This window comes from Delphinus delphis, chromosome 7 (genome assembly GCF_949987515.2).
Source record: "Delphinus delphis chromosome 7, mDelDel1.2, whole genome shotgun sequence".
In the NCBI taxonomy this organism is placed as follows: domain Eukaryota; kingdom Metazoa; phylum Chordata; class Mammalia; order Artiodactyla; family Delphinidae; genus Delphinus; species Delphinus delphis.
The window spans coordinates 19,694,912-19,722,520 of NC_082689.1; the positions used below are offsets into that span (position 1 = coordinate 19,694,912).

At 55.3% G+C, this 27,609-nt stretch overlaps 1 protein-coding gene across 2 annotated transcripts in view; it reads left to right on the forward strand.

The window, feature by feature from the left end:
- Nucleotides 1–27,609, forward strand: part of TNS1 (tensin 1) — a 190,978-nt gene that overhangs the window by 65,122 nt on the left and 98,247 nt on the right. For both annotated transcript variants that reach the window (XM_060016138.1, XM_060016139.1), the window contains 3 exons: nucleotides 10,140–10,181; nucleotides 22,865–22,906; nucleotides 23,686–23,736. In XM_060016138.1, coding sequence (XP_059872121.1) covers nucleotides 10,140–10,181; nucleotides 22,865–22,906; nucleotides 23,686–23,736 — 135 coding nt within the window. The remainder of the gene's footprint in view (nucleotides 1–10,139; nucleotides 10,182–22,864; nucleotides 22,907–23,685; nucleotides 23,737–27,609) is intronic.

Consider the following 27,609-nt stretch of genomic DNA (forward strand, 5'->3'; position numbering starts at 1 on the left):
ATAGCCCTCTTCATACCTCCGTTATAGCAGTTACTGAGCTCTTTATAATTCTCTGTTTACATGCCTGTCTCCTCCACTGGGCCACAGGTTCCCCTCCTGGACCAGGCCATTCTTACTCCTCTCTGTCTCCATAGCTGGGAAAGTGGCACCAAAGGGCCCTCAGTCACTGTTGTTGAAGGAATGCCCGGTCTTGCTTCTGTGCCCATCACCTCCCCTCTGTCCCCAGTTCCACTAGAACCTTGACTACAGACCGCAGCCCTTTCCTTCACCAGATTCTTCTAGGAGCTTCCTAGAAACGATGTTTTCTCTGCTGGAGGCCGTGTCATCCAACCCACCTGCTTTAGAACGAATGGCCCTTCTCCAGGCGGGGAGGAAGGGCTGGGGTTTTCCCTGCTCTTTAGATCTTAGAAGGTAACCTTGAAGTCTGCATTTCCAACTCCCTGTTCAGTGCCTCCACTTATATAACAGAGGCCCTGCTTCCTCTGAGTCCTCCAGGCTGGGTCCCTCAGTGGTGGCTGATTTCTCCTCAGTCTTCTTATATCCCCTTGTACTGCTCTCGGTAACCTCACTCCTCTGCTCCTGACCCCAGCTCAGAGCCTCTTTTCACTTTGGTCTCTTCTTCTGCCACCCCCCACCCCCACCCCTGGCCCAGACATCTCCCCGGCCCACCCACCTCAGAGGCTATGCCCCCCATGAATCTCTACCTTTGACCCCCGACTGGGCAAGGTGCTATGGTCCTGGGCGGAGCTGAGGCTTGGGGTGCTGCCAGGTTGGAACTCTGGTTCCATTACCTACTGGTTGTATGACCTCAGGCTAAGCACATTACCTCTCAGCACCTCGTTTCCCCATCTGTAAAATGGGCTGGTAACCCCTCCCTCACAGTGTACCATATGGAAAAAAACCAAACAGACTTGACAGTGGCGTTCTCTGCCTGGAGCACAGGCTTCGAGGCAGAGAGGTGAGGAATGGGACTGGAAAGAGAGACACAGCCAGGTCTCGAAGGGCCGTGAGGACCATATTAGGGCATCTGGACTTTATCCCATGGAGCCGGGAGCCATGGAAGGACTTCAGGCAGAGGAGTGGCATTAACGGCGATGCCTTGTAGAAATAGTTCTCTGGCTGCCAAGCGGAGAGTGGCTTAGAGGACTGGACTGAGGGCAGGGAGGCCTGTGCCAGGAGGCCGTTGTAAGAATCTCCACGATGAAAGAGACTAGGGGTGAGGGGGTGGCTTGGAGAGATATTTGGGGGGAGGAGTTGACCAGGCTTGGTTGGGGGGTGGTGTAGGAGGAGTGCAGCCAACCCTCAGGTTCGGGCTGAACAACCTTGGGTGGCCCGGAAGTTGGGTGGTTGTCAGTAGCCACGAGGGAGCCCAGGAGGAGGCAGAGTGGGGACAGGGCTGTGAGTGCAGGATGCTGACCAGTGTCAAGCCCTGGGCCCAGCTGTGCCTGTGGCCCCGCATGCCCCACGCTTGTCACTGCCGACCCCTGGCTCCCCTCTTGTGCTCCCAGGGCCTGGCGCCTAGGAGGCACTTGGTACCTGTTTGCTAGACTCATCTTCTCTAATTTTCTGCTCATGAGAAGTCTGGCCTGGCGTGGAACCTCAGCCCTCCCAGGGTCACTGACTTTGGGTGTGGGCCAGTGTGGCCCCTGAGCTGGGCCCTTGGGGCCCCAGCTTGGGTTCCAGGGCGGGCAGATCTTCAGAAAAGATGTCCTGCCACCAGCTAGGCATCCAGCGATCTGGGTGCTATCTTATGCCATCCTTCGGGTAAGCTCTGAAGGGGACCGGCTGCAGAGGGCAGGGCCTGCTGCTAGGCCTGCCCCACCTGCTTTGCTGCTGCCGGAACCTTCTTGGGAAATATCTGCTCTGAAATATCACAGTCCAGTGGGCTCAAGAGGGTCAGGCACACCCGGCCTTCCCCTTGGATGGCGTTGGGCTGTGCAGGTCAGGGCTGCTGTGTGTGGGTGTGGCTAGAAACTTCTCTCTCTGGAGAGCCTCATCTTGAGTGTGTTACAGGGCCTGGAGGCTGGCAGAAGCTGGGGCGGCCAGTGAGTGGGGCCTGAGGAAAGGCTCCCGAGATAAGACGGAGGGTTGGGCTACCGGAGAGCTGCTGGAGCTGTGGGGGCGGGTTGATTGGGTCAGTGGTCCAAGAGGAGCCTGGCAGAGGAGGATTTGGGGGAGGGGGTGGGACTGGGGCTCTGGGGGCAGTGACCAGCGTCGGCTGTCTGGGTCATCCCTGTGTCTTGTCTGCTTGGGTTCTGAGTCAGAGACTGCTGGCTTTGGGGAAAGGGCCAGGCCCCCTCCTTGCCCCTGGCTGGCTCCCTGGCCCCGGGGGGGACTCTGGGCTGGGGCATGGCTCCCCGCCCCTCAGCTCTAGGTGTCCCTGGGAACAGGCCCCTTCTTGCCTCCAGGAACTTGACGCAGTTCCTTTCCCGGTCCCGAGCAGAACTCTATATAAGGGAAGGAAACAGCCGAGCAGGTCGGGACCAAGCTCTGGTGAGGATGGGTGGCCTGGAGGGGAGGGCGCAGGCCTGGGGAGGAGATAGAGCCGGGGCAGTGGCCCCTTCCTCCCCGGGACCCCCCTGCCCAGGGCTTGAGGCTCAGTCTGGGAGGCCAGTGTCTTCAAGCCATGCTGTGACTCTGCCCCTTTCACCCCGGGCCTTGTACTGGCCCAGTCCCCGCCCCCCACCCCCATGGCCAGGGCATTTCGTAGCTGCCTGACCGTGAGCACCCTCAGGTCCTGGAGGGGTGCACTGCTCACCCCGGCTTCCAAGCCACGCCCTGGTCCACTAGGCTGGGCCACCCAGCCTGCCCTTGCCTCGCTGGCAGGGGCCGACTGGGTCTTTCTTGATAGAGCCCACTGGACTCATAATGTGACCTCTGAGGTGCTGGGCTGTCCACAGACGGGGAGTCGTCTGTGTCCTCAGTCATGGGGCATGCGGGCTGGATCCCCCTGGGATCATTGTCTCCATCATTCTTGACCCCTCTGGTGTCTCCTGAGTGGCCAGGGCTCAGAGGATGGCTGCCGTCCTGGTTACAGGTTCCTCAAGTGGGTCCCAGAGGGCGAGCAGCAGACAGAGCTGAGGGCAGGATCCCTGGCTCTGTGAAGGGCAGGAAGGGGAGTGGTGTCCTCCCATGTTTTGGGTGGGGGAGAGAAGTAGAGGTTGGAGGGAGCGTCGGTTCAAATGAGGTGGGGATGAGGACCTGCAGGTTTCAGGGTGCCTGATGGCCCCTTGTCTCTAGGCTTTGGGGCTCTTCCCCCCTTGCTCCTTCCCCCATTACTATTAGTGTTACTGTACATCTCCTGCTTGCCTTAAGCTCCCCGTCCTTCACCTCCCCCTGGTCCCTCTCCTACTCAGGCACCTTCAGTGGCTCCCCAGTGCTGGCAGCTAAAAGTCTTAACTCCTCTGCTGGGCATTCAGAGTTGCCCATCGTCCAGCCTGGAAAGACTTTTTGGCCAGTCTGCCTCCCTCATCTCCTAACACGTGCCCCTCGGTGCTGTCTCTTCCCTTCCCCCACTCTGTGTCCCAGCCAAAGGGGATTCTTTTGACATGGAAAGCCTTCCCACCTCCATGCCTTGTTTGTGTGGTTATTTCCACCTGAAAAGCCCTTTTCCCATCTCCACCTTCAAAACCTTATCCATGGACCTAGTGAGCTCCAGGCTCTGAGCAGAGCCGCAGACCTTCTCGATGCAAATGACCCATGTGCTTCCTGCCCTCATGGGGCTTGCGGGGGAGTCGGTGAGACACACAGTAGACAAACAGAAGCAAGGCATCCTGGAGGACTGGCTCGGGTACGCCCTCCTCCGTGGAGCCTGCCTGGGCCCCCCGAGCTCTCTCTGTGCTCTCACAAGTGGGGGCCTCACCCGGCCATGGGGACAGTGTGGCGTGCTGGGAAGAGCAGGTATTGGAGTCAGGCTGATTCGGGTATCAGTCCTGGCACTGTCACTTGCTAGATGTGTCATCTTGGATCTCACAGGATTGTTGAAGGGCTGCCTGAGATCCTGTAAGATGAGGATGCTAATAACCTACCTCAAGGGGGTCGTGAAGGGTGAAGGGATAATGTACACAAGGGCTTAGAACCGTGCCAGGCACACAGTGAGTGTGCAGAAAACTTTGGCAACTACCGTTTATACTTCTGCCAATACTACTACTTCTAGCTGTTCGGCTTTGGGCAAGTTGCTTAAATTCTCTGAGCCTATTTACCTCAAAAACTTGTCAACAAGATTAAATAAAATAACGTATATAAAGCAGCCAGCTCAGTGGCCAAGAGTGGGTGCTCTGCAAACCCCAGTTTCCTTCCTTTCCACGTATCTTCTGGTGTCATTCGAGGTGGGTGCCTGGAGTTGTTGGGACAGGGACGTGTAGCAGGTGTCAGCAAGGACTTCTCTGGAAACAGCCCAAGTGTCCATCCACAGATGGATGGATAAACACAATGTGGTATATTCATATGATGGAATAGTATTCAGCCTCAAAATGCAATGCAACTCTGATACATGCTACAACATGAATGAGTCTTGAAAACATTATGCCAAGCGTGTTAGTTTGCTGGGTCTACCATAACAAAATACCACACACTCAGTGCTTTAAACAACAGAAATTAATTTTCTCACAATTCTGGAGGCTGGAGGTCCAAGATCAAGGTGCTGGCAGGTTTGGTTTCCTCTGAGGTCTCTCTCCTTGGCTTGTAGACGGCCACCTCCTCCTTGTGTCCTCACAGGGTCCTCCCTTTGTGCGTGTACCCCTAGTGACTCTCTGTGGGTCCTGATCTCTTTTTGTAAGGACACCAGTCATATTGGATTAGGGCCCACCTTAATGGCCTCATTTTAACTTAGTTACCTCTTTATAGGCCAAGAGTGGGTGCTCTGAAAACCCCAGTTTCCTTCCTTTCCATGTGTCTTCTGGTGTCATTCGAGGTGGGTGCCTGCAGTTGTTGGGACAGTGACGTGTAGCAGGTGTCAGCAAGAACTTCTCTGGAAACAACCCAAGTGTTGTATTCAGTCGTATTCTGAGGTATTGGGGGTTAGGACGTCAACACAAGAATTTTGGAGTATACAATTCAGCTCATAACATTTAGCGAAAAAAGCCAGAGACAAAAAGGCAAATATTGTATGATTCCTTTTGTATGAGATACCTAGAATAGGCATATTCATAGAGACAGAAAGTCGATTAGAGGTTATTAGGGGAGATAGGGGAATTATTGTTTAATGGGTGTCGGGTTTCTGTTTGGGATAATTAAAATGTTCTGGAAATGGATAGTGGAGATGATTATACAGTATTGTTATACAGTGCCACTGAGTTACACTTAGAAATGGTTAAAATGGTAAATTTTATGTTATGTGCATTTTATTTTTATGTGCATTAAAAAAAAGGGACTAGCAAGACATAGGGGGAAAACCCTTTTCTGCTCAGGATTATATGAAATGCTCGATTCAGAGGCTCAAGTGGTTCTAGTTTAGGCTGAGACCAAGGCTGTCCTCCAGTCCTGGGGGCCAGGTGGATGTGGGTGTGGGAAGCCTCTCTGGAGGGCTGGGATTTCATGTAACCAATCCTGAGACTGGAGGATGGGAGTGTCACCCAGTTGGGGACCAGGCCCTGCCACTCGTCAGGTAGTGAGGTGATGGGGGCAGTGGGAGGCGGGTTGGGTTTTCACCTACAGCTCTCCCCTTGCCAGCTGATTGACCCTGGATAAGTGTTATCACCTCTTCGAGCCTCCATTTCTTCACCTGTAAAATGGGAGCAATATTACTGACTCTGCAGTGTTGGAGGGTCTCAGAGACATAGGCATATGGTAGGATTAACTCCCCTGCTCATAGCAGGTGCTTAACTAACGGCAGTGATTTTACCACTGGTGGTGACAGGTGCTTCCTTTCCTCAGAACTTGAGTTTCTTTCATCTTTCCACAAATCTTTTGTGTGTACCTACTGTGTGCTGGGAGCAGCGTGATGAACAAGACATGCTCCCTGCCCTCATGGCATTTGATTTCTAGAGGGGGAAACAGATTATAGACAAGAAAATAAACACATCTATTATTACAAATTGTAATTAGTTCTGTGAAGGAAGACATAGGAGTTCAGGAGAGAGAATATCTCTGTGTAATCTCTCTCTCTCTCTCTCTCTCTCTCTCTCTCTGTGTGTGTGTGTGTGTGTGTGTGTGTGTGTGTGTGTGTGTGTGTGTGTGTGTGTGTGTGTGTGTAACTTAAGGGAGTCAGAGAGGGCCTCTCTCTGGGGTGGTGGCATTTAAGCCAAAGCCAGAAGGAGAGGAAGGACCCAGCTATGCAGAGAGCTGGGCTAAGAACATCCGGGCAGAGGGAACAGTATAAACAGAGCCCCTGGTGAAGAACAGAGCCAGGTGTGTCCCAAGGACTGAGAGGAACCTACCCCTTGCGTGTGGCTTTGGGTCCTGGACGAGGGGGATGGGCACAGAATGATGGTGGGGAGAAGGACAGGGACCAGGCTGTGCAGAGAGCTCTTTGCTTGGGCTGCCTGCTGACTGGTGCTTTAGACCCTCCTGTCCTGGGGGAGTCTCCAAGGCTGTGCCCTGTTGTTGGCACTGTGCCTGGGGACCTTTGAAATTCAGAAAATATTAGTAGTGGGGGGCTGCTAAATGCCAGGCATTGGCCTCGATCGGGCCTGTTAACACTCACATCCCGGCATCCCTGGCTCTCTAATTGCGGAGCCGCACTGTTCTGCTGCAGTGGCCTTGGGCATGTTGTTACCCTTTCTGTGCCTTCGTTTCTTCCTCTGTGAAATGGAGATAATAACCCAAATGTATAACCCATACATTTTAAAAATATATATTTATTTATTTGGCTGCGCCGAGTCTTAGTTGCAGCACACGGGACCTTCGTTGCCGCACGCGGGATCTTTTAGTTGCGGCATGTGGGATCTAGTTCCCTGACCAGGGATCGAACCCGGGCCCCCTGCATTGGGAGTGTGGAGTCTTAACCACTGGACCACCAGGGAAGTCCCAACCCATACACTTTCTATTAGGATCAAATGAGTCCAGGGAAAGGGCTTAGGACAGTAACAGACACATAGGCACATCCCATAAGCTTCCTGTTACCACTCTCGTTGTGTATGGCTCTGTGGAAATTCGTGTTTACAGGAGAGTTGACACAGCAGAGAGGGCAGGAGCATATCTCTGTCTGGAGCCAGACTGCTGGGTTTGCATCCTGCCTTCTCTGCTGGACAGTTGATTAACCTCTATGCCTTGGTCTCCCCATCCATAAAACAGGTGCTCAGGGTGGTTGTGAGAATGGAGTGAGTTAATTTGCGCCAAGTACAAAGCACAGGGCCTGCCCTGTAGCAAGTGCGATGGAAGTATTTGATGTTGCTGCTACTTTTATTGCTGTTATAGTTTTCAGAATGGAAAGGCTGACCTGGGTGCTGATGCGTAGTGGAGAGAAACCCGGGGAGGAGGCTTACCTGAGGCCTACTTCCTGGGCCTGAGCCCTGAAATCCTACGCTGCCAGCCCTGGGGAGGCAAATGGTTGGCATCCCAGCGTCTGCCCCCTCTGCGGAGGGAGGCTTCCTAGCTGGGGTCCCCAGGGCCAGTGGGAGCGGTCACTGCTGGCCACAGGGCACGGGCCAGAGTGGCAGGGGGCCCTGGCTCTGCCTGGCACATTCCAGGCTCCTGAGAGGGTGGCCAGGGGCCAGGGTGCCGGAGGGAAGGAGAGAACCTTTTAAGGAAACATTTCTCTGCTTAAAAAAAAAAAAAAAGAGACAAGAAACACTGAAACACACAACAAAGTTAGTGGGCTGGCTGGCCAGCTGTCCTGGAATGCACAGCCGTGGGTGGTGGGTGGAGGAGGCCACTGGGGGGCAGCAGGCCACGAGGGGCACCCAGGCATCAGGCCCTCGGACTGGGGGTCCTCAGCTGCCTCTCAGATCTCAGTCCTCGGCGGGGACAGGGAAGGGACCTGGGCTCAGGTCCCATTTTTTCCATGCCTTGGGGTGGTGCTGGGGTAGCAGCTCTCCCTCTTGTCTCAGAGGACACCTGTCCATCCTGCCCTTGCCTCAAAATGTGTCTGTAACGCCCTCTCTCACTTCCCCAAGTCCCAGTCCCGAATGGAGACTAGACACCCACTCTCGTGGATTGCAGGTGGAGACGGTGGCGGTGGACGCGGCTGGCCCGTGGCTGGCCCGTGGCTGGGAGGCCGTGGCGGTCGCTGGCAGCATGCCCTCCTCTTGCAGCTGATCCCACATCTAGGTTCCCAGCCTCATCCCAGCTCTCGCTCCAAGGAAAGGAGCAGATCAGGGCGCGTTGCTCTGTGGATTGACCCGCTCCCACCCCGGCTTGAGGGCCCATGGGTGATAGGAGGAGCAGGGACAGGAGACACTGGGAGCCTGGCCCTATGAGGTTGAAACCCACAAGCCTCAGAGTGGGATTTGGGGCTGGGGGCAGGAGGAGACAGGCAGGAGGCCACTGCTGGATGCGGGACTCCTGCCCTTAAGGTGCCTAGGGGATAGCAGTGTCCCCGTGGCTGAGACCTTGTCGGGTGGGCAGGGTGCCCTGAAGGCTGCAGCCGCCTCCGGACTTTCCTGCCCTTCTGGCCTGTTCTTCTGGCATCCTCCACCCCACCCTTGGCCACTGATCAGCTGTGTGACCTTGGACAAGTTGTTTAACTTCTCTGTGCCCCCTGCACCTCAAACGGAGGTATAATAGTACCTACCTTATTGGGTTGTTGAAAGGATTGCATGAGTTAACGTGGGTAAGGCATCGATAATAATACCTGTGCACATTCAGTATGCATTATATATGTTAGATATTGTTCCTTCCTTTTTTTTTGGCTTCATGTGTGATTCTCCCAAGTCCTAGAGTAATGCTGAGTGCAGGGTGACAGGTACTGAGGTTCAGCTCAGGCTTCTTTGCTGGAGAATGAGGTAGGCAGGGAGCCTGTGGTGTGGCCGGGTCAAGAACCCAGGGATGCTAACTCCCAGCCTCTCCACCCCTTCCAGAGCCCGGGGCACGCTGTCCCACAGGTATGGTTCCCTTCTAGGCGGGTATGTCAAGCCGGGTGATCTCTGGGGCTGGTCAGATGCTAGAACAGGGTCAGGTGAAGGAAGGGCCCAGCTGAGGGTGAGGCCTCTATGAACAGCCATGTTCATAGAGCCCGGGCTGTCGGCTGGGGCGGGGGCCCGGGTTGCCTACTGTTTGAGGAGGCAGCCCCCCACTCTTCGGCGATCCACGGCTTATGTCCAGACACCCTCATGCCCGGAGCGGGGGGTGGCGGCGGGGAGAGCTTCCCCCGCCGTCCCCTCTGTGGGCCCCCTGCCTGGTGTTTGGGTCAGGAATTGGAGCCAAGGTTGAGGTATGAGCTCCAAGAAAAACGTGTCCCAGCTAGAAGAAAGGAACACATTGAGTCTCTGATAAAGGCCCCTGCTAATTGTCAGGGTAGTGGTTTGGCTGCCCGGCCCCTGGGGAGGGAGTGTTATCTCAGGGTAGCGAGCAGACCAGCCCCCTCCCTGCCCTCTCCCTCTGTCTTGAGGCCACATGGCCACCCCCCTCCCCCATTAGAGAAGAAGCCGAGGACGATGACAGTCATAGCTCACCCGCCGAGGGTGCTTGCGCTCTGCAAGGCCTTCCACATCTATTAGCGATGCGGCCGCCTTCGGAAGAGTCGACAGGCCCTTCCCCAGCCTGTTTCCCTGCACGGTCTGGGAAACTTTGCCAGTTGTCTGCAGCTGTGACCTTTGGGTCAGGTACCTTGGCATTTGGGAGAATGGAGGAGGTGACTCTTCCTTTTCTGGAGGTCTTAAACACAGTTTTTGAAAAAATTAAAACAAATCGTACCATAGTGTAGGAAATTTACAACATAGAGCAAAGAAAAAAAAATTATTCTTATTACCTTAACCCTGGTGCTTTGACCTCCAGTTTTTCCGCGTATTTTTTTACGGAGTTTAAAAAATGGGACTTGCTTTTCACTTTTGCCTTCTGCCGCTCCCCCACCCGCTGAGCGTTATTGCCTAAGCAGCTTTCCGTGTTGCTCCACGGTCCTCCCGCTGGAGAGTGTCGGTGTTCGTGAACTGAAGGAAGGGGTGTCCAGCACGGGGCGGCGGGGAGCGGAATGGTCTCAGGAGGCCCTGGTTTTCTGTGGGGATGAAGATGCTAACCTTGCCCTTTCTCTGTTCCTCCCACAGGTGGCTGCTCCCTGCGTTCCTCCATCCAGCCATGAACTGGTGGTGAGTGACAGTCCATTCCCTGTCCTGCCAGCCCCGCCTCCCCTCTTTCCTCAGCTCCCGCTGCAGCTTGCTTGAGACCCAAGCATGCTGGTAGCCCCCATGGGTGCTGGGCCATTAGGTAATGATGAGGAAGGGGCCATGTCCCGAGGCCGAAGCTGAACTGGGAGGAAGTGAGTCATGAGGTCCTTTCATGACTTCATGAGATGCGGGGCCTCCTATTTCAATCTTGAGACTTAAGTCCTTGGAAAAACCCATAAAAGGACATCTCGCCTGTTTCTAGGTCTGGCCAGGTGCCTGTTGTCCTGGGGCTTACAGAACCAGGGAATGGCATCTCCTTCCACCCGCCCGGTCCCTGGTCAGGTACCGTTTGGCTGGAGGCAGGGGGAAGGATGGCGTGACCCACAAGAGTCCAGACACCTGGGCAGTTGCTCACGTTCAGGTGGCCTGTTCCACCTCCAGTCTCCTTCGCTGACTCTGCTTTTCTGCCTTCTCTCCGCGTCCCCCGCTCTTCCCTCTCTCCCCCAATCAGGTTTCCGGAAAAGCATGGATGGGGCAGGACTTCTGTGAGTTGTGGGCTGTGGAGAGAGGCCTGCTCCAGACCGATCCCAGCTGGGCTGATTTGGAATTTGTCCCTCCCTGCCCTCTCCCTGCCTTCCTTCCCTTCAGAGGTCTCTCTTGCTCCCCAGCCCAGCGCAGGAGGCAGGCGGGGCCCTGGAGCCTGGAGAGGGAAGCGCCTGCCTGTGTGCAGGTGCCTGTGTGTGCGTTTGCGTGTGGGGTGCGTCACAGAGGGCCCCTGTGGGCACCACCATCTGACTGGCTGGTGTGGAGGTGCCTGTGGTGACACTGATGTGGGTGGGAGTCCGGGGGAGGCGGCACGGGTGCCGCAGGACCCAGGCAGTTGGAGGCATCTGCACACCCGTGCGGTATCCAGCTTGGATACTGGAATCTCGCTCAGGTCTCCTGGCCTTTTCTCCTCCAACACCTGTTTGCCGTATGACAATGGGCCAGTCCCTGCCCTCTTTCTGAACCTCAGTTTCCCTCTCCGTCAAAGAGAGGGGTTGCACTGGATGCTCCAAAGGCTTTCTCTGTGCTGACACATATCCCCACCGCCCGGCCCCCCCCCCCCCCCGCCCCCGCCACCGTTCAGGGTCATCGATGGAATGAAATAAAGTATGCAAAAAAAAAAGTATGCAAAAGTACTTGTGACTCTTAGCTGTCTTTGGACCCAGAACAGTGTCCCTGCTCTCTGCCCTCCCAGCCCAGGCTCTGCTTAGCTCTTTGCCTTCCTTGCATCGGCTCCTCTTTCCTAATCTCACTGGGCTCAAACCCTTCTGGGCCTCGGCACTGCCTGGCTGTGCCGCTCCAGATGTGGAGTATTATCCGCGCAGAGCTCAGTTGAAGGTCATCTGACAACAGCAGGGGGTGGGAGTGGGGTGCTGTGGGGATGAGGCCAGAGTGCAGGCCTGGTTTGGAACTGCCAGGGAGAAATCCCTCTGGGACTGTGGAGGGACACCGTCGGGGGCGGGTGGGGAGGGGTGGGGTGGCGAGCCTACGTCTCATCATTTCAACCCAACTTCCACTTCACTGCTGAGAACAGAACGTCCTTGGCTGGTCTAGTATGTCTGGGGGTCTCTGGGGTTTAGGGCTCTCCAGGCATAAGCCAGACGCCTGACCCCGGGAGTCTTGTGAACTTTGTTTAGGCGAGGAAGGGTCAGGGGTTGGAACAGGAGGGAATAGGTTGGCATTCTGGCTGGAGGGATTGCAGTCAGATACCAGAAGGGACTCCTGCCTGAGCCAGGCTGTGGAAGCTTCCCATCTCTGTGACGTGCCCCATCTGGGCAGGGGGGCTCTGATCTTCGCGGAGGTTGAATCAGCCATCTGCTGGTGGAATGCCTGTGACACCAGAGGTTTCCCCACCTGAGTCAGGACCTGACCCCTCCCAGCAGTGGTCAAAGAGCGAGGGAGTTCCACTACCTCCCTCTGGATCCCGGCTCCCCAGGCCCCGGGTCTGTGGCTGTGGACACATGGCTTAACCTCTCTGGACCTCAGTTTCCCCTCTGCGGGTTGGGAGTTAGTAATAGTACCTACCTTATAAGGCTGTGAGGAAAATGAAAGGAACAAATGAACGCACTGAATTAATCTGTATTCAGAATCCTCCAAGTGGCTGCCCACCACTTGGAGTAAAGGCCCAGGTTCTTCCATGGGTCTACACAACCCTGCACAATAGACAGATTTCCTCTCTGACCTCATCTTCAGAAACTCCCTCGTTCACTCACTCTGCTGTAACTACCTGGCCTTCTTGCTGGTCCTTGAACATACCAGGAAGATGCTGCCTCAGGGCCTTTGCACTTGCAAAGCTTTTCCTGCAGATACTTGCCAGGCTCTTTCCCTCCTTGAGGTCTTTACCCAAGTGTCAGATTTCCCTTCCCCCAGCAACCCTCTCTCCCTTCCCTGCTTTCTTTGCCCCTCAGCATGTGTCACCATCTTACTTGCTTATCTTGTTTAAAAGACTCCCCCCATGTTTAGCATGTGAACTCTATGATGACAAGGGACTTCTGTCCTTTGTGTTCATTGCTGTATCCCCACTGTCTGGCACATAGTAGGTGCTCAATGCATGTTTGTGGAGTGGCTGGAAGAAAGGCATTCAGCCAGATGCCCGGCACAGATTAGGTGCTCAATAAATAGGACAGCTGTCCTCTATCCCTTACTGGTGGGCCGTGGGGGCCTATTAGGGGGGCCAGCCTCCAGCTGGAAACTCTGCTGCTGTCCCCGGGGAGGGAAAGTGGCCCAGGGGAAGCCGGGAGAAAGTTTGGCTTCCCCCAGAGAGCACTCAGCACCTGTTTCCTCATGGCAGGCAGGCAGGCAGGCAGGCAGGCAGGCGAGTGCTTTGAGCAGGTTCACAAGGGGCAGGAAAGGGCGGGTTTTATTTTTCCTTCCTTTTCCCTTTGCTGCCTGCCTTCAGCCTCTGTAGGGCTGGTCTCTGGCCTCCCCACCCCTTCCCTCTTGCTTCACACTGTGTGTCTGTGTGTTTGTCAAGTTTTCTCCATGCCCCCAGTTCTCCCTCTGGCCTTCTCACCCATCTTACTTCAGTCCTACTCCCCTGGGATTGGGACCACTCATCCCTGGGCCTAGGATTTTTGCCAGCCTCTGTGCCCTGCCAGCCAGGGCAGAGTGGCTTAATCTTCAACCCATGTTTTCGTCTTACTTAACAGATGTTGCCCAGGGCCTTGGGTAGAAGGCTCCTAGGGTCACCTCCCTGCTGTGGGGTCCACCGGCGGGGGCGAGATGGAGAGGAGTGAGGGTGTGTTTGCCGTGGACACTCCTGATCCTTGGAAAGTGCTGAAGCAGCTTTTCTCAACTTCTGAAAAATAAGAGTCAAACGGAATTTCCCAAGGGTGATGGCCAAGTGGAGGGGCCACCCCGGTGGGCCAGATAGGAGCCCTTCTGCACGCACGGCCTGGCACCCAGGAGACCTGGGGGTGAGGGGAGAGCCGTGTGGGTACTGCTTCTCGTCCGCAGGCCAGCCCCGTGGCAGATGCTTGAAATGTCCTGTGGAACGAAACCCATTGAGTCGCAGGTGGGGTGGAGAGTCTGCGGTGGGGGAGGTGGATGGGGGATGGGAACGCCAGGTTGGTTTCATCTATAATAGTAATCAGAGCAATAGCGAAAAGTTAACCCTTGTGTGGAACTTTCTTTGCAGACCTTTGCTGTGAAAGCTGTACAAAAATAAACTCATTTATCCTTCACAGTAATGCAGTGAGGGAGGTGCTGTGATTATCCCAATGTCTCAGATGAGGAACACAGATGAGGCCTAAGGCCACAGAGCTATGTGAAGGGGGCGCTGGGATTTCAGCATGGTCCACACTCGTAACCATAATAATGACAAATGTGACTGGCTTGCACAGCAGCTGCAGTTTTCAGAACCCTTACGCTGACACCGGGCCAACCCGAGCCCACAGCGACTTGTGTGGAGGTCTGGACAGGTGTGAGCCCTTCCTGGGGAGAGGAGCAGAGTGGGGCTCAGAAAGGCCAGTGGACTGATTCACAGCCATGCAGCGGTGGCAAGGGCTGGGATCAAGACTGGGGTTTTGGATTCCTGGGCCTGCTTTCTCCCCGATACCCTTAGTACTTGCCGCTGATGTAAATAACCGATATTGCCAAATGGGCTGCTCCTGGATTTCTTCTTCTAAACAGTGCCAGCCATGAGCTAGCTTCTCCATTTGCCAGCGGGCCTGGGATTTAGGGGCAGGTCTATCCATCCACCTATCTGCCATCCATCCTACCAACAAACATCTCCTGAACGCCTGCCTTGTGCCAGGACTGTTCTCATGCTGGGGCTGCAAGGTTCCTTTCTGCTGAGTGCCAGGGCTTCTGGAAGGCAGGTGGAGATGCAGTAGGCACAGAGCCATAGGAGTGAGAGGACTGGAGGCCATCTAGTCAAATCCTGCTCTTTCCCAGCAGAGGAGACTGAGGCCCTGGGATTTTTTTTTTGCTCTAATTCATTTCAAAAATTATGGTAAAATACACATAACATAAAAATTACCATCTTAACCATTTTTGAGTGCACAGTCAGTGGATTAAATACATCCATTTCATTGCACAGCGACCACCACCATCCACCTCCAGAAGGCTTTTCATCTTGTAAAACGAAAAACTCTGCACCCATTAAATAATAACTCCCCAGTCCCTGCTAACCACCATTCTACTTTCTGTCTCTGTGAATCTGACTACTCAAGTACCTCATGTAAGTGGATTCATACAATATTTGTCCTTTTGTGACTGTCTTATTACACCTAGCATAAAGTCCTCAAGGTTCACCCACGTTGTAGCATGTGTCAGAATGTCCTTCCTTTTTAAGGCTGAATAATATTCCAATGTGTGTATATACCACATTTTACGGATTCATTCATCTGTCAATGGACACCTGGGTTATTTCCGTGTTTTAGTTACTGTGAATGATGCTGCTGTGAACATGGGTGTGCAAATATCTCTTCGAGTCCCTGCTTTCAGTTACTTTGCATATATACTCAAAAGTTGAACTGCTGGATTATATAGTAATTCTGTTTTTGATTTTTTTGGAGGAACATACTGTTTCCCACAGCGGCTGTACCATCTTATATTCCCACCAGTAGCGCACAGAGGTTCTAATTTCTCCACATCTTTGCGAAAACGCTCTTCTTTTCTCTTGTCTTGTCTTCTCTCCTCTCCTCTTCTTTTTCTTTTCTTTTTTCCTTTTTTTTTATAGTAGCCATCCTAATGGTTGTGAGGTGGTGGTCCTGAGATTTTCAAATGACTTTCTCAAGGTGCCCCTGGGGTGAGGAGCCGTCACGCTGCCTCATGGAAGAAGAGAAGGCAGCAGAGAAGCACGTGGAGCCCCGCAGCCTGGCGCTGCCATTTGGCTCTCCATCAGGGAGAGTGGCCAAAAGTTGCTTTAGTTCATTCAAACTCCCAGCCCTGATGCATTTCATCCGAGGGCACTGAGGTGGCCATGGGTGGGCATCTTTGGGAGATTCTGGAAAATGGAACAATGCCAGGAGAAATGAGCCCGAGAGAGTCTTGATTCCAAGAGCGATGAGGGAGGTTGGAAATCCAGTTTGTGCACCACCTAGACTGCTTAGTCTGGAGAGGGAGAACACGGGCCGGTGCAGAATGGGAGAGAGAGCGTCTTGAAGGACAAGCTGGCTTCCTTTCTGTTGCTCTCCGAAGTAGAACCTCGTAGGTGGAGGGTCTCATAAAGAGGGGGAGACTTGGATGTAAAGAAGAGCTTTCTAACACCTAAAAAGGCCCATTGGGGCTGTCTAAGGGAGTTGCTGTCACTGGAACACATACTCACTGATGCCTATTAGGGTGCAGTTGGGAGTTTCCCTCCCTGGGGGAAGCTTAGGTAGAAGTCCTCAGGGTCCACTGAGGTCCCGCCCTTAAGCTGGGCTGAGAAGGGACATGGTCCCCGAAGGTCAAGGCATCTATGAATGTGCTTACCACCTCCCCTTTGACCCCCACTGGGAGAGGCCCCAGTTGGGTGAAGGGCCCTGCCCTCCAGGGACCCTGCTCAGTGTGGGAGAGAGAGAGAGAACCCTACGGTGGAAATGAATTAGTGCCCTCCTCGGGGGTTCTGACTGGAGGCGGCTTTGGGGCCCAGGGTGGGCTGCAGTCCGTCTGTGCTGCGCTGGTTGAGGAAGTCTGCCTGCTGTTCCAAGTCCAGGTTAAGATTTGAGCCAATGGAAGAGAGGAGGGAAGGAGAGAGGGCCTTCCAGAAGGTGGCAGGGCTGGAACAGAGAAGGGGTAGGGCCTTGGTGCAAATGACCAAGCCTGATGGGGGCCACAGCAAATCCAGTGCCCTCGCTGGGGGTATGAGGGGCCAGGCAATCTTGTATCACCTTGGTGGGCCTGGCTGGGGTGCCTGTGGGAAGGGCCTGAGTGTGGGAATGGAGGCGGGAGTAGTGTGGCGTGGTGGTGGGGAGTGATGAGATGGGAGCAGAGTCTGCAGGTAGGGGAGGGGGGAAGGCAGTGGAGTCTACCTGAGGAAGAGGCGGCCAGATAAGGGAGGAATCCAGAAGCCAGGTTGGGGAACTTGAACTTGACGAGCCAAACACTAAGGGCCATTGTGGGTCCTTGAGTGGGGAAGTGGCCCAAAGCAGGCTTTGAGAGTGGGAGTCTGCTGCCAGCGGTGGGTGTGGCTCGCTGGAGAGGCGGCTGCCAGGAGGAGGGCTGGGTAGACCAGACACGAGGCCGGTGCAGGTGCTCAGCATGGGGTGGAGGACTTGTGCAAGGGCGGTCAGAGGGGCGTGGAGGAAGGGCCTGGGGAGGCACAGACTCTGAGTGCCCCGGCAGAGAGGGAGGAGAACAGCATCCTCGGGGAGGGGAGCCTGGCAGGAGGGTGTGAGAAATATTCCAGCAGGACAGGGTGGGGTGAGGGAGGGAGTCCGCAGTTGCCTAGCCTCAGCAACCTGGAGTCGGGTGCTGGGTCCCTCAGGGTGAATTGTGGGGGGCCCTGAGGACAGGAGTGGGCTTGCCCAGTCCCCTCCCTGGGGGTGCAGGGAAAATCAGGCGTCATGTTCCATTTAATCACATCCAGCCTGTTCTTTTACTCTGGTGGCCTTGGCCTGCCTGGGAGAGGATGTGGCCCCTGGAGCGACTTCCCCCAAACACTCACGGGACCTGGGCTGCCGGAGCCCTCTCTCGAGCCCCTTGCGCTCCGTGTTGAAGCTTTCCCTTCCGGGGATGCTGGGAAATAACATGGGGCAAGGAGCTGACCTGCGCCCACGTGGAGCTCGCCAACCTCCCCGGAAACTCAGTTTTTCCACGTTTCCACTCAGTGCTTCCCTGCTGCCTCTGCTGTGTGTTTTTGTTGTTACCAAGGTGCTGGTCCCCCGACTGGCTGTGGGGTCTGCTATGTGCCCTCCCAGCCACGCCCCCTCTAAGTGCCCTGTTAATGGTGCTTCCCTGCCCTTCCCTTTGGCTTTCAGTTCCCTCTCTTCATCTGCTTCGGGTTCTATTTTGAGAACGAGTGAGCCTAGAATATCGTGCTCTGGGTGCTGGGGCTGAGGACATCCCAGCCCGCACCCCCCCCCACCTCGCCTCCTTTGCCAGCTCCCTTCCCCTCTTGACAGGCCGGCAGCACCGGCCCTGACCTCACAGTCTGTCTGTCCAGTGGCAGTAGATGTGATGTCATGGGGTCTTTTTGTCCTGAAAAACTGCCCGGATTCCAGGCCTCCCAGGGGGCAAGAGTGGAGAGAGCTGGAGGGGTGGAAGGAGGGAGGGTGTGAGGAATTTCTGGACGGAATGTTCCTCTGGAGGCTGAGTCCGCATTCTGCGCCCCCCTCCCCCCAGTCCAGGGCTTGGGCACCTCCCCCCACCCGCTATGGCCCTCTGCCTTTTCCTTCCTCCAAAACAGCAGCCCACAGATACATTTTTTTCCCAGCTCACCCTCCCTGCAGGCCGCCGAAATGTCCTGCTGCGTGAACCTCCAGGCAGTCATCCCAGCCACCTCGGCCTCTGCAGACCGGCCCCCCCTCAGGCCCACACTGCTGGGGGTGGGTAAACGCATGGAGAGGGCATGCATGTCTTTTTTTGGAAAAAAAAACCTCCCAAAACTTGAGGAAAGGATGTGCAGCTTCCCTTATCCACACTGTGGTTCACAGCCCCTCACATTCAGGAAGTTCTCTCTGATGTCTGGTCCCAGTCTCTCCTATTGCAGCCCGTTTCCTCCTCTTCCTCTGGAAGTGCATTGAAGAAACCTTTTCCTCCTGAGGACCTGAGACAATTAGTCTTTAAGCCGCAGAAAGCTTGTTCCCAACGGGAGGGCAGTTGATTAGGAAGGAGTAAGAGGAACTGAATGAAGATTATGGCCAGCGGGGAGAGACAGAGCATGAGGGGATGTAAAGAGTGGCATTCAGATAGCAGCTGTCCTTATCTACAGGCTGTGTGACGTTGGCCAGGTTATTTAATCTCTCGGGCCCTCAGTTTCCTCACCTGTAAAATGGGGTAATGCTTGCCTTGTGAGCATTGGTTATGAGGAATAATGATCATGAAAGCCAGGAGCCCAGTGTTAAGCCCAAGGCATCATTAGTACCTGCTGAGTAATTGCTGTTACTGCAGTAATGTTAGGAAAATGCACCTCCAGACCAGGGCCGGGAAGAGGTAAGGCAAGTGAGGCACCTGGGGTGCACAATTGGAGAAGGTCTTGCTCTCAGCGTTGTGCATCCTGAGACTAAATGCCTCCTTACGTTTTCTGCCCTAAGAGCCTCACTCCAGTCCTTCCCTTGCTCCCGACTCCCGGGTTTGAGGCCCCAGAGCAGAGTGGTCACAGATAGCAAGACCTGGCCGTCGAGTGGCACTAGGTCTAAGCTCTGCCACCTGCTCCTGAGCTGAGTTCGAGTCGTCCTGCTTGGGAGCAAGAGGCGTTCTGGAAGACCCCTGGTGGGGCAGTGATTTGGCCACCCTCAGCTTTAGAAAGCCAGGGTTCGTTTTGGGATTGGGCAGGGGGAGGGGCCAGGTGGGGGAGGGGCCATCCCTGTCGGGGCTCCCTCTGCTTCATCCTTCTACAGCTGAGTCTGAGGAAGAAGGAAGAGCAGGGTCCACCAACCAAGAGGCAAGAGCTAACCCTGCCTGCAGGCTGGCTGGGGATCAGGGTGAGGGGCAGTGGGTGAGCTCAGTGATGGGCTTTATAAAACCTGGGTGCCCACCTGAGTCCTGCCATGCATCTCACTGTGAGAGGCTGGGCGAGTCATACCCGCACCTCTCTGTACCTCAGTTTCCCCATCTGTGAAATGGGGAGGGAGGAGATGGTGTCTGAGGAGTGGTGTGCAAAGATGGTGTGTGTGTGTATGTTTCCGAGCTAACGGTAGGGTGACAGCCGAGGCTTAGTGGGTCTCTGCCAACCACTGGAACTCTGGGGCTGTGGCCTCCGGAGACCACAGCCCTGATGGCCTGGGAGCTTTCCCTAGTATACCCAAGCTTCCCTGCAGGGCCTAGGGCAGGGGCAGCCTCAGGGGAGAACACCCACGCCCACCCCGCCCCGTGATGAGTTCCCTTGGCTTTTTCATTCCCAGCAGCCCCAGAGCTGGCAGCGCATGGAAAGCAGAGAAGCAGGACTTCAATCCCAGGAGGACTGGGGTGGAAGGGAGGGGTGGGGAGCGCAGCATGCCTGCTGGGCTGTGTTTGCAAACACTGCAGGAAAACACTGGGTGTTGAGGTTGGAAAGCGTTTCTGGAAATTTCTAGCTCCTCAGAAGGCCTCTCCACCGGTACGCTGAAGGCAGGCGTCTGGTGGCTGGCCCTGTGGCTGGCCTCCAGCTGGTGTGGGGAAGGGCTGGGAGCAGAGGGGCTGGTGCTCAGATGGTTGCTGGCAGGGAGAGAAGTTTCTCGTGCCCTGCTGAGGCCTGTGGTTTCTAAAGTTGACTGCCTGGTCTGCATTGTGTCAGACCCAGGAGGGATGGGGCAGGAGGGTCAAGGTGGGGCAAGGTGGGGCAGGGTGGGCTGGGAGAGGGCCCGGCCTTGCACCTGTGCAGTCGGAGCTGTTAAATAACAGCTCACATTTATTGAGAGCTTCCTAAGCGGCAGGCCCCGTTCTAAGTGCTTCATCTCACTTGCTTCTCACAAAAGAGGACCATGCCTTCCCGCTGAAGAGCAGCAAGGACAGGGTGACCTGCTTGAGGTCACAGAGTCAGTAGCAGAGAGAGTCAGGACGTGGCCCAGCCGTCTGCTGCCAATGCTGTCAGACTAGACCAGCGGTTTTCAAAGTGTCATCCCCAGACCTGGAAACTGTTAGAGATGCACATTCTTGAGTCCCTCTCTAGGCTACTGGATCCGACCCTCTGGGGAGGGCCCAGCCACCCGTGTGTCCGTCAGCAGCCCTCCAGGTGACTGGGAGGCACACTGAAGTTTGAGACCCCCGGCTCTCACTCTGCTCTGCCCCGTCGGGATCTCTTGGGAGGCTCTTCAGGGCCTGTAATGGGCCTGGGGCAGGTACTCTTGTCTCTGGTTGCTCCATCCCACCCCATTTCTGAACCTTCTGACCCCCCCAGTCAGGGAGGGGGATTATATAGACTGTGAAGAGGGAGGGCTTTGGAACTGGGAGGTCTGGGTTCAGAGGCAGTCCTGTTGTGTAGACTGCACGCAGAAGGTCCCTGTGATCTGCCCTCCAGGGCTTCTCCTCCCCACAGAAAGCCAGAGCAGCTCAGAGCGGGGGCAGTTGGCCCGTTCTGCCCAGCCCATGGTCTCCACATGAGCATTACAGAGCCCTGGACCAGAAGAGATGGGCGGAGGCTCAGAGGGCTGGGGCAGGCTGGCACTGCTGCAGAGGACTCCCCTGGGTGGGGCCGGGTGGTGGTTGGAGACTGAGCGGAGACCCTGGTCCTGATTGTTAGGCAGCTCCTAGAGCTCAGTCTGGGGAAGGGATCCCGGGGGATTTCCTGTGGGCTCATTTGCCTCCTGCCCGGTGGCCTGTGGCTCAGGAATGGGGTTCTGGGGGCTGGCTAGGTGAGGATTAGGGCTGGGCTGGGGGGGACAGAATGTGGCCTCTTGACTCCCCCTGCAGAGCCATCCTCACACTCCAGGTGGGCCCACCTAGTGGGCTGGGAGGGGCTGGCTGATACGACGTTCCTGGACTCTGTCTTCCCTCAACCCTCCCAAGTTGCCTTGACCCTGAACTATACAGGGGGTTTCACCCACCTGGAAAGAAGTTTTGGCCTCAGTCTCTTGTCTCCCAGGCAGTAGGGGGAAAGTCTGGGCGTTTTTAGAAAGAGCGCTACTGCCTTCAGCTCAGCCCACTTCCTTCCTCCATCCCTATCTTGGCCCAGTTCTCCTCCCAGATGCCAGAACATTTCAGAGGTCATTCTATCCACTCCCCTGTCTTCAGACATGAACAGCTCACCCTCAGGTCCCGGGATGGGGTTGGGGCAGGTGCTTCCTATTCAGAGACCTACTGTCTAAACCTGGTCCACAGTCATCTCAGGAAAGGCTTGTTTCCGTGACCTTGACGTTCATGTCCACGTCCATCTGTGTGATTCAAGGGCCCCTCTAACCACATCACTGAGTTGGAAATGGAGCCCTGGAGACCGTGGTCAGGAGGTGGCCCTGGAATGGGGAGTTTCTCTCTCATTATGGGGGAGTCCAAGGAGCCCACGTTTCAGGATGCCTTTAGTAGGAAGTTGGTCTGCGCAAGGGAAGGACGGCACCAGGGTGAGGGACAGGATCAGTCCCCGGGTGTTTATTGATGGCTCGCTACACATACGGCACAATCTCCGGCCCGAGGGCTATGGCAACTCGGTTGGTAAAAATGCTGCTTTGAATCTGTTTCGGAGGCAGGTGGGATAAGAATCACAAATAAAAATAAAACAAGAGTTGGGGAATTAGACATATTCCCACAATGAGATTATTCACACGCTGAGGACCAGATAAGTAGCTCAGACAGTAAGGCTTACTGGAGTTCTGAGGTGGGAGAGAGAGAGCCCTTTGCTGGGGTGTTCAGGGAGGGCTTCATGGAGGAGGAGAGCTAGTAAGAAAAGAGGAGAAGCTGCTCCGCAAACAAAAGCCTGGATGTGGGAATAGCAAGGGGTCTGGATGGAAGAGAGTTTTGGAGTAAGGAAATTGAGGTCTGCAAGGGGGCAGGGCCAAAGGTGGGGATGGCCCTTGAAAGCCCACCGAAGCATGAAGACTCTGGCAGGCCTGGTATCTGCGGCTGCTGTGGTTTCACACAGCGTGAAGTGTAGAGACCCAAGATGGGGTTCCAACCCTTTTGTCCCCCTTAGTAGTCAGTGGCTTTGGTCCACTCATCAAATTTCTCCTTATTTGTAAAGTGGGGCTCAAAGGCAGTAATAGTACTTACCTCACTGGGTTCTTGTGAATAAATGAAGCGGCTGGTGTAGGCACACGTGCCTGGCAGGTAGGAGCAAGAGTCACTTACTCGCTCCTTGTTCCTTTTTGAGGGGTCGGTGACTGTCGGAGTTAGGGGCCTTAGTGAGTTTTGTCAAGCTGGATGGTTCTAGGACCGACAGGATTGTCTTTCATTTTCCAGACTCTGCCCCCCAAGCTTGGGGTCAGCACAATATGTCTGAGTCTTGGGTTGGCACCATCGGTGCTGTCTCAGGAGGCCTGCCCATCACGGCCACCAGCCCCGGGGAGAGAGCCAACCTGGGGATGTTTGCCCTGAGGCCTCATGCTGTTTTCTCCCTCTGCCCACAGCCCGTCAACACTGAAACTGCTCCAAAGAATGTAGTGGACACGGTGAGTGACAGCAGGTAGGGCAGGGTGAGCGCCTGGGGAGGCCGGGAAAGCATAAGGAAGATTGGGGGGAAAGTGAACGGATGTGTTTGAGGACACCCTTCTGGAGTAGATTTGGGGAACTTGGGGGAAGGACGGAGACATGGGTGGCACTGAAAGCTGGATATCGGAGCATCCCCTTGTGTGTTCAGAAATGGATTGCTGGGGAACTAGGCAGACAGGGAGGGAGAAGCCTGTGGTTAAACGTGGGCTTCTTTATTAGATATGTAGAATGTGAGAGAGCCAGGCAGATCTTTCCAAACACGTCTTTCTGACTCAGCAGACAGACAATTTCCTCAAGGCTGCGTGGAGGAGGAAGGGAAGGAAGTGGGTGGGTCGTGTGGTGGGGAAACCGAGGCTGGCAGCTGAGAGGCGTCTCCTGGCAACGGCCGGCATGGAGTGGTGGGCTCAGAGATGGAGGACTTGGGTTCACCTCCCAACTCCTCCAAGGTTCTATTTGTGAGACTGTAGCAAGTCCTGAGCCTATCTGTGCCTCAGTTTTCTCATCTGCAGAAATGGGAATAATAATGTCTCCCCCAGGAGAGACGCAAATGAGAGGATATGGTTGGCTCTGAAGGGCCGTTAGTGGACAAAGAAATGCTACACAAACAACCAAGCCCCCTCCCAGACCCTTCTGCCAAGCCCTCACCCCCACCACTGCCACATCCAGCAGATGAAAGACCTGGTACCTTTCGATGTCTTTCCTCGACTGCCCTCTCTGACTGCCTTTTTTTTGTCTCCAGGGAGAAGGAGCCTTCCGGGGTGGAAACACACGGAAAAGCCTTGAGGAAGATGTAAGTATTCGGAAGGGAAGGAGGAAGGTGTGGCGAGTCCCTGGGGTGCGGGGGATGGGGGAGGCGGACGATGCCTGACACCTGTCTTGTTTGGTGGGCATCCCTCGCAGCCTCTGTAGAATAGCTCATCTCAATTCCGGAGTGGGGAGAGGGGCTGGGAGGGTGAGCAGGCCCCATGACTTAGACACTGGGCCTTAGTCTTGGCTTCAGCCTCCAGCCCAGCTGGATCTAGAGTTGGTTTGCCCGTCACTGAGGCAGACCTTATTGCTGCAAGGTGGGGATGGAGGGGAGCAGAGGCTGCTGTGCGAGCCCTCGCTGGGTGGTGAGCGGTCACCAGGGCAGCGGCCAGGGGAATGGGCAACACTGCAGCAAGAGGGACTAGGGGCAGAGATGAAGAGGGACTCCTGGGCTCTTGGAGGGTCATCAGCCCCTGGGGAATCGCAGGCTCTGCTTCTTCAGAGGGAGAAGCCTTTGAGAATGGGCTAAATGCCATTGATTCAGGAGGGAGCAGGAACATGGGCTGGTTGGTCTCATGGGCTCCTCCTGCCCTGCTGGAGGGCGATGGGCAAATTCCTTAAGTGGAAGGACCCCAGGGAAGGGAAGAGGGGCTCTCCTGGGACCCTGCTTTGAGCCGAACTCGTGCCTGGGCTTGTCCTCACACCACCCCAGGGGCAGATGCCCGGCAACATCGGACCTTTCTCTTTTTTCCCTGCCCTTCTCTGACAATTTGCCCCTCTGCTGGCCTCTCCATCCTTGCCCGCCCTGATCTGCAGAGGAACAGGGAGTGGTTTTGGCGGTTGGCATGGGGGAGCTGTTGATGGCATGAGGCCCTATCATCTGACAGCTGCCTGACCCATGGCGGGGAGGGCCTCGGAGGGAGGTGCTGGGCTGCTGCAGGCAGCACACTTCTGTGGTGAGCCCATCACCTCCGTCACATTGCCCTGGGCCAGCCCCGCAAGGCCAGCCCGGCAAGGTGGAGGTGTCCCCCGGGCCACACAGGGCCCCGCCAGGAAGAGCAGAAACATGCCTCTCAAATTAATGGGCAAGGCTCTGTTCAAGGTACGCGCGGGTCCTATGGGCGTGGAGTACACATGCTGGGATGGACCCTTGTCCGAGTTTGTGATGTTTCTGGGGCTGGGGTACAGGGGAGAAAGTAATTTTCTTGTGTGCCTGCTACTAAAAGTTAACTAGCTTAATGCACACAGAGGGTATACTATGTGCTCAATAAATGTTAGCCGGTCCTATTACTGTTATTTTGGCTAAGGGCTGGGTATATATTTTGTGTGTGTGTGTGGTCGTGCTGTGCAGCATGTGGGATCTTAGTTCCTCCACTAGGGATCAAACCCATGCCCCCTGAAGTGGCAGCGTGGAGTCTTAACCACTGGACCACCAGGGAAGTCCCCATTGGCTGGGTATTTTTTGATCCCCGTGACATCCCGCTATGGCAGATGCTGTGGCCCCATTTTATAGGTGAGGAAACAGAGGCTTGGAGGGGCTCGCTGACTCAATGAATGTCTTCTCCATCCCATCCTGGGACTGCTGCCTGGATCTGGTGTTTCCAGGGCTCCCAACCCTTGGCCAGGGGACAGGGCGATGGTGTGTGAACCAAGCCTTTTAGCCAATGGTCTGGACACTCTTATGAGCCGAGTCCTAGAGCAGTTGCTCCCCACAGCTCCAGCCTGGGCCAGACAGATCCTACAAGGTAAGGCTGCAGCAAGAGAGAGTGAAGTTAGACATCATGGAGAACTTTTTGATGCAAGGGTATGTGTGACCTTGGTCCTGGAGAAGAAAGAGGTTGCCGCTTAGTTGGAATGAGAGGTTTTTTAGGAGAAAGTTCTGTTGATCTGGGATGAAAGAGTGTGTGTCTGTGCGTGCCGGGGTGGGTAAGGGTGGCGTCTTGCCTGGATATGGGAGAAGGGACAAGATGAGTTTGGGTCTAGTTAGTTTAGTTAAAGGAGTTCATGAAAGGCTAAGCAAGTGAGCAGATTGCAGAATGGCACAAGTACTGCAGAGGAAGAGAGAAAACCTAATTCTGGAGGATCCCAGACACCTGTCCCAGGTTGAGTGACTTCAGGGTCCCCTCCCCAGCCTCTGGGCTCTCCTGCAGTCTGCCTCGGGTGAGGAGACCCGTTTCCGAAGCGGCATAGTTGCTGCTCTGGGCCTGCTGCTGTGATAATGTGCCTGTTTGTTGAGCTGTTTTCCTGTCTCTGGCCCGCAGCCCAGGACTCACAGGGCAGGAATGGCTGTTTTCCTCCAACGGGGTTGGTGTGTTGCAGAGTTTGTGGATGATGTGCTGTGTCGCACTTTGTTTTGGAAAAATCCAGGCGGGTGGGCAGGAAGGAGAGAGGAAGGGGTGTGGCTGGAGGGGCTGGTGTGGAGGGGAGGGGGTTGGCCACAGCCCCCAGAGGAGTCATAGGGGTGGGGAAGGGCCCCTGACGTAGATTGGTCACCAATCTCTGCCTGCCTGACATGGCCCCTGGTGTTGCTTCCAGACCCTCCTCCCAACTGTGCCCCCTGGGGACGTGGGCTCCGGAAACAGCTTTTCTTTTGGTCCAGAGCTGTTGTGTTTGGTCTATGAACCTCAAAGGAAGGCAGGACTCTTCCCACACAGTCGTTGCTCCAAACCAACCCCACCCAGGTCCTCGGGTTCCCACTCTTGCTACATGGCGGGGAAGAAGGCAAAAAACGGAGCCAAGGGTCATAGATCTTGAGCTGCCGTGGAGCATCTATCTGAGCGGTGGGCTGCAGCTTCCGCCTGCAGTGAGGACCAAAGCCAACAGAGTTGGCCGAATCTGTAGCAGGAAGGGTGAGGGTTAGATACCAGGAGGAACTGCCTGATAGTAAGAGAAGTAAGACACTGTTTGAGGAAGGCTGTGGAATTTCCTTTCACAGTGTCCTTTAAGCAAAGGAGAGACTGTGTTTTGGTGATGACGATAGGGGAGAGATCTTGGTGCCTAGGGAGTTGGATCAAAAGTCCTATTATTGATCTATGTCTTGGGTGGAGCAGGGAAGAAGTTCAGAGCCTGTGGGTAAAGGACTCTGACAGCCCCAGAGAGGAAAGGAATGGAATTACGGGCAGACAGAGAGCTTCTTTTTCTTTATAAAATAAAGCGTTTAGAGTACTCTTTGTAAAGCCCTCTGGTAGTTTTTCCTGGAGGCTCTAAGTGGAGCAGGTATATCACACAAGACTGTGCTGTACCCATTTTACAGATTGGTCAGTGAGACCAAGCGACTGCTTCTTACACTGGCTTCGTGGATGAGTATCTTCCTTCGAAGAATGTAAGCTCTCTGAGGTCAGGGAACTCACGCACAGCCGGTGGCCCTCAGTGAAGTTCACTGAATGAGACAATGCACGTGACGTTGGGGAGCAGAGAGGACAGCCTCCCTCTTGAAAACGGCCTGTGTGATTAGGCAGCTGGCGAAGGTGCCCCGTCTCTAGCCCTGCATGTGGGAGGTCACTGTGTTTCCTGGAGCGTTAAATTGTGTTGCTCACATGCTCCGCCCCCTCCCCCGACCCATTTCTGGTTCTCCGGTTCTCCTTGTGACTCTTTCCACCAACCCTCAGACGTGTTACCTGTGCACGTCTGCTTTCTGCCAGTGAGTGTCACATGCCCCCAAACTTTGCGGAAAACAGGAAGCACTGTCAGTTAGAGGGCAGCCCAGTGATTCATCAGGGGATGACTGTCCAGCTGTTCGTCCCTGTCCTCTGGGCTGGGGTCACTGTCCAGGGCAGTTTCCCCCCCTGCCACCCCTTCCCCCACCCCCACCCCACAAGCCTGGCGGAGCAGAGCCGGCTTGGACTTTGTCTTATCACCTCTGGAGGCAGTATGGCCAGACTCTGCTGGGGCCAAGTTTTTATTTATCTTTCCTGGT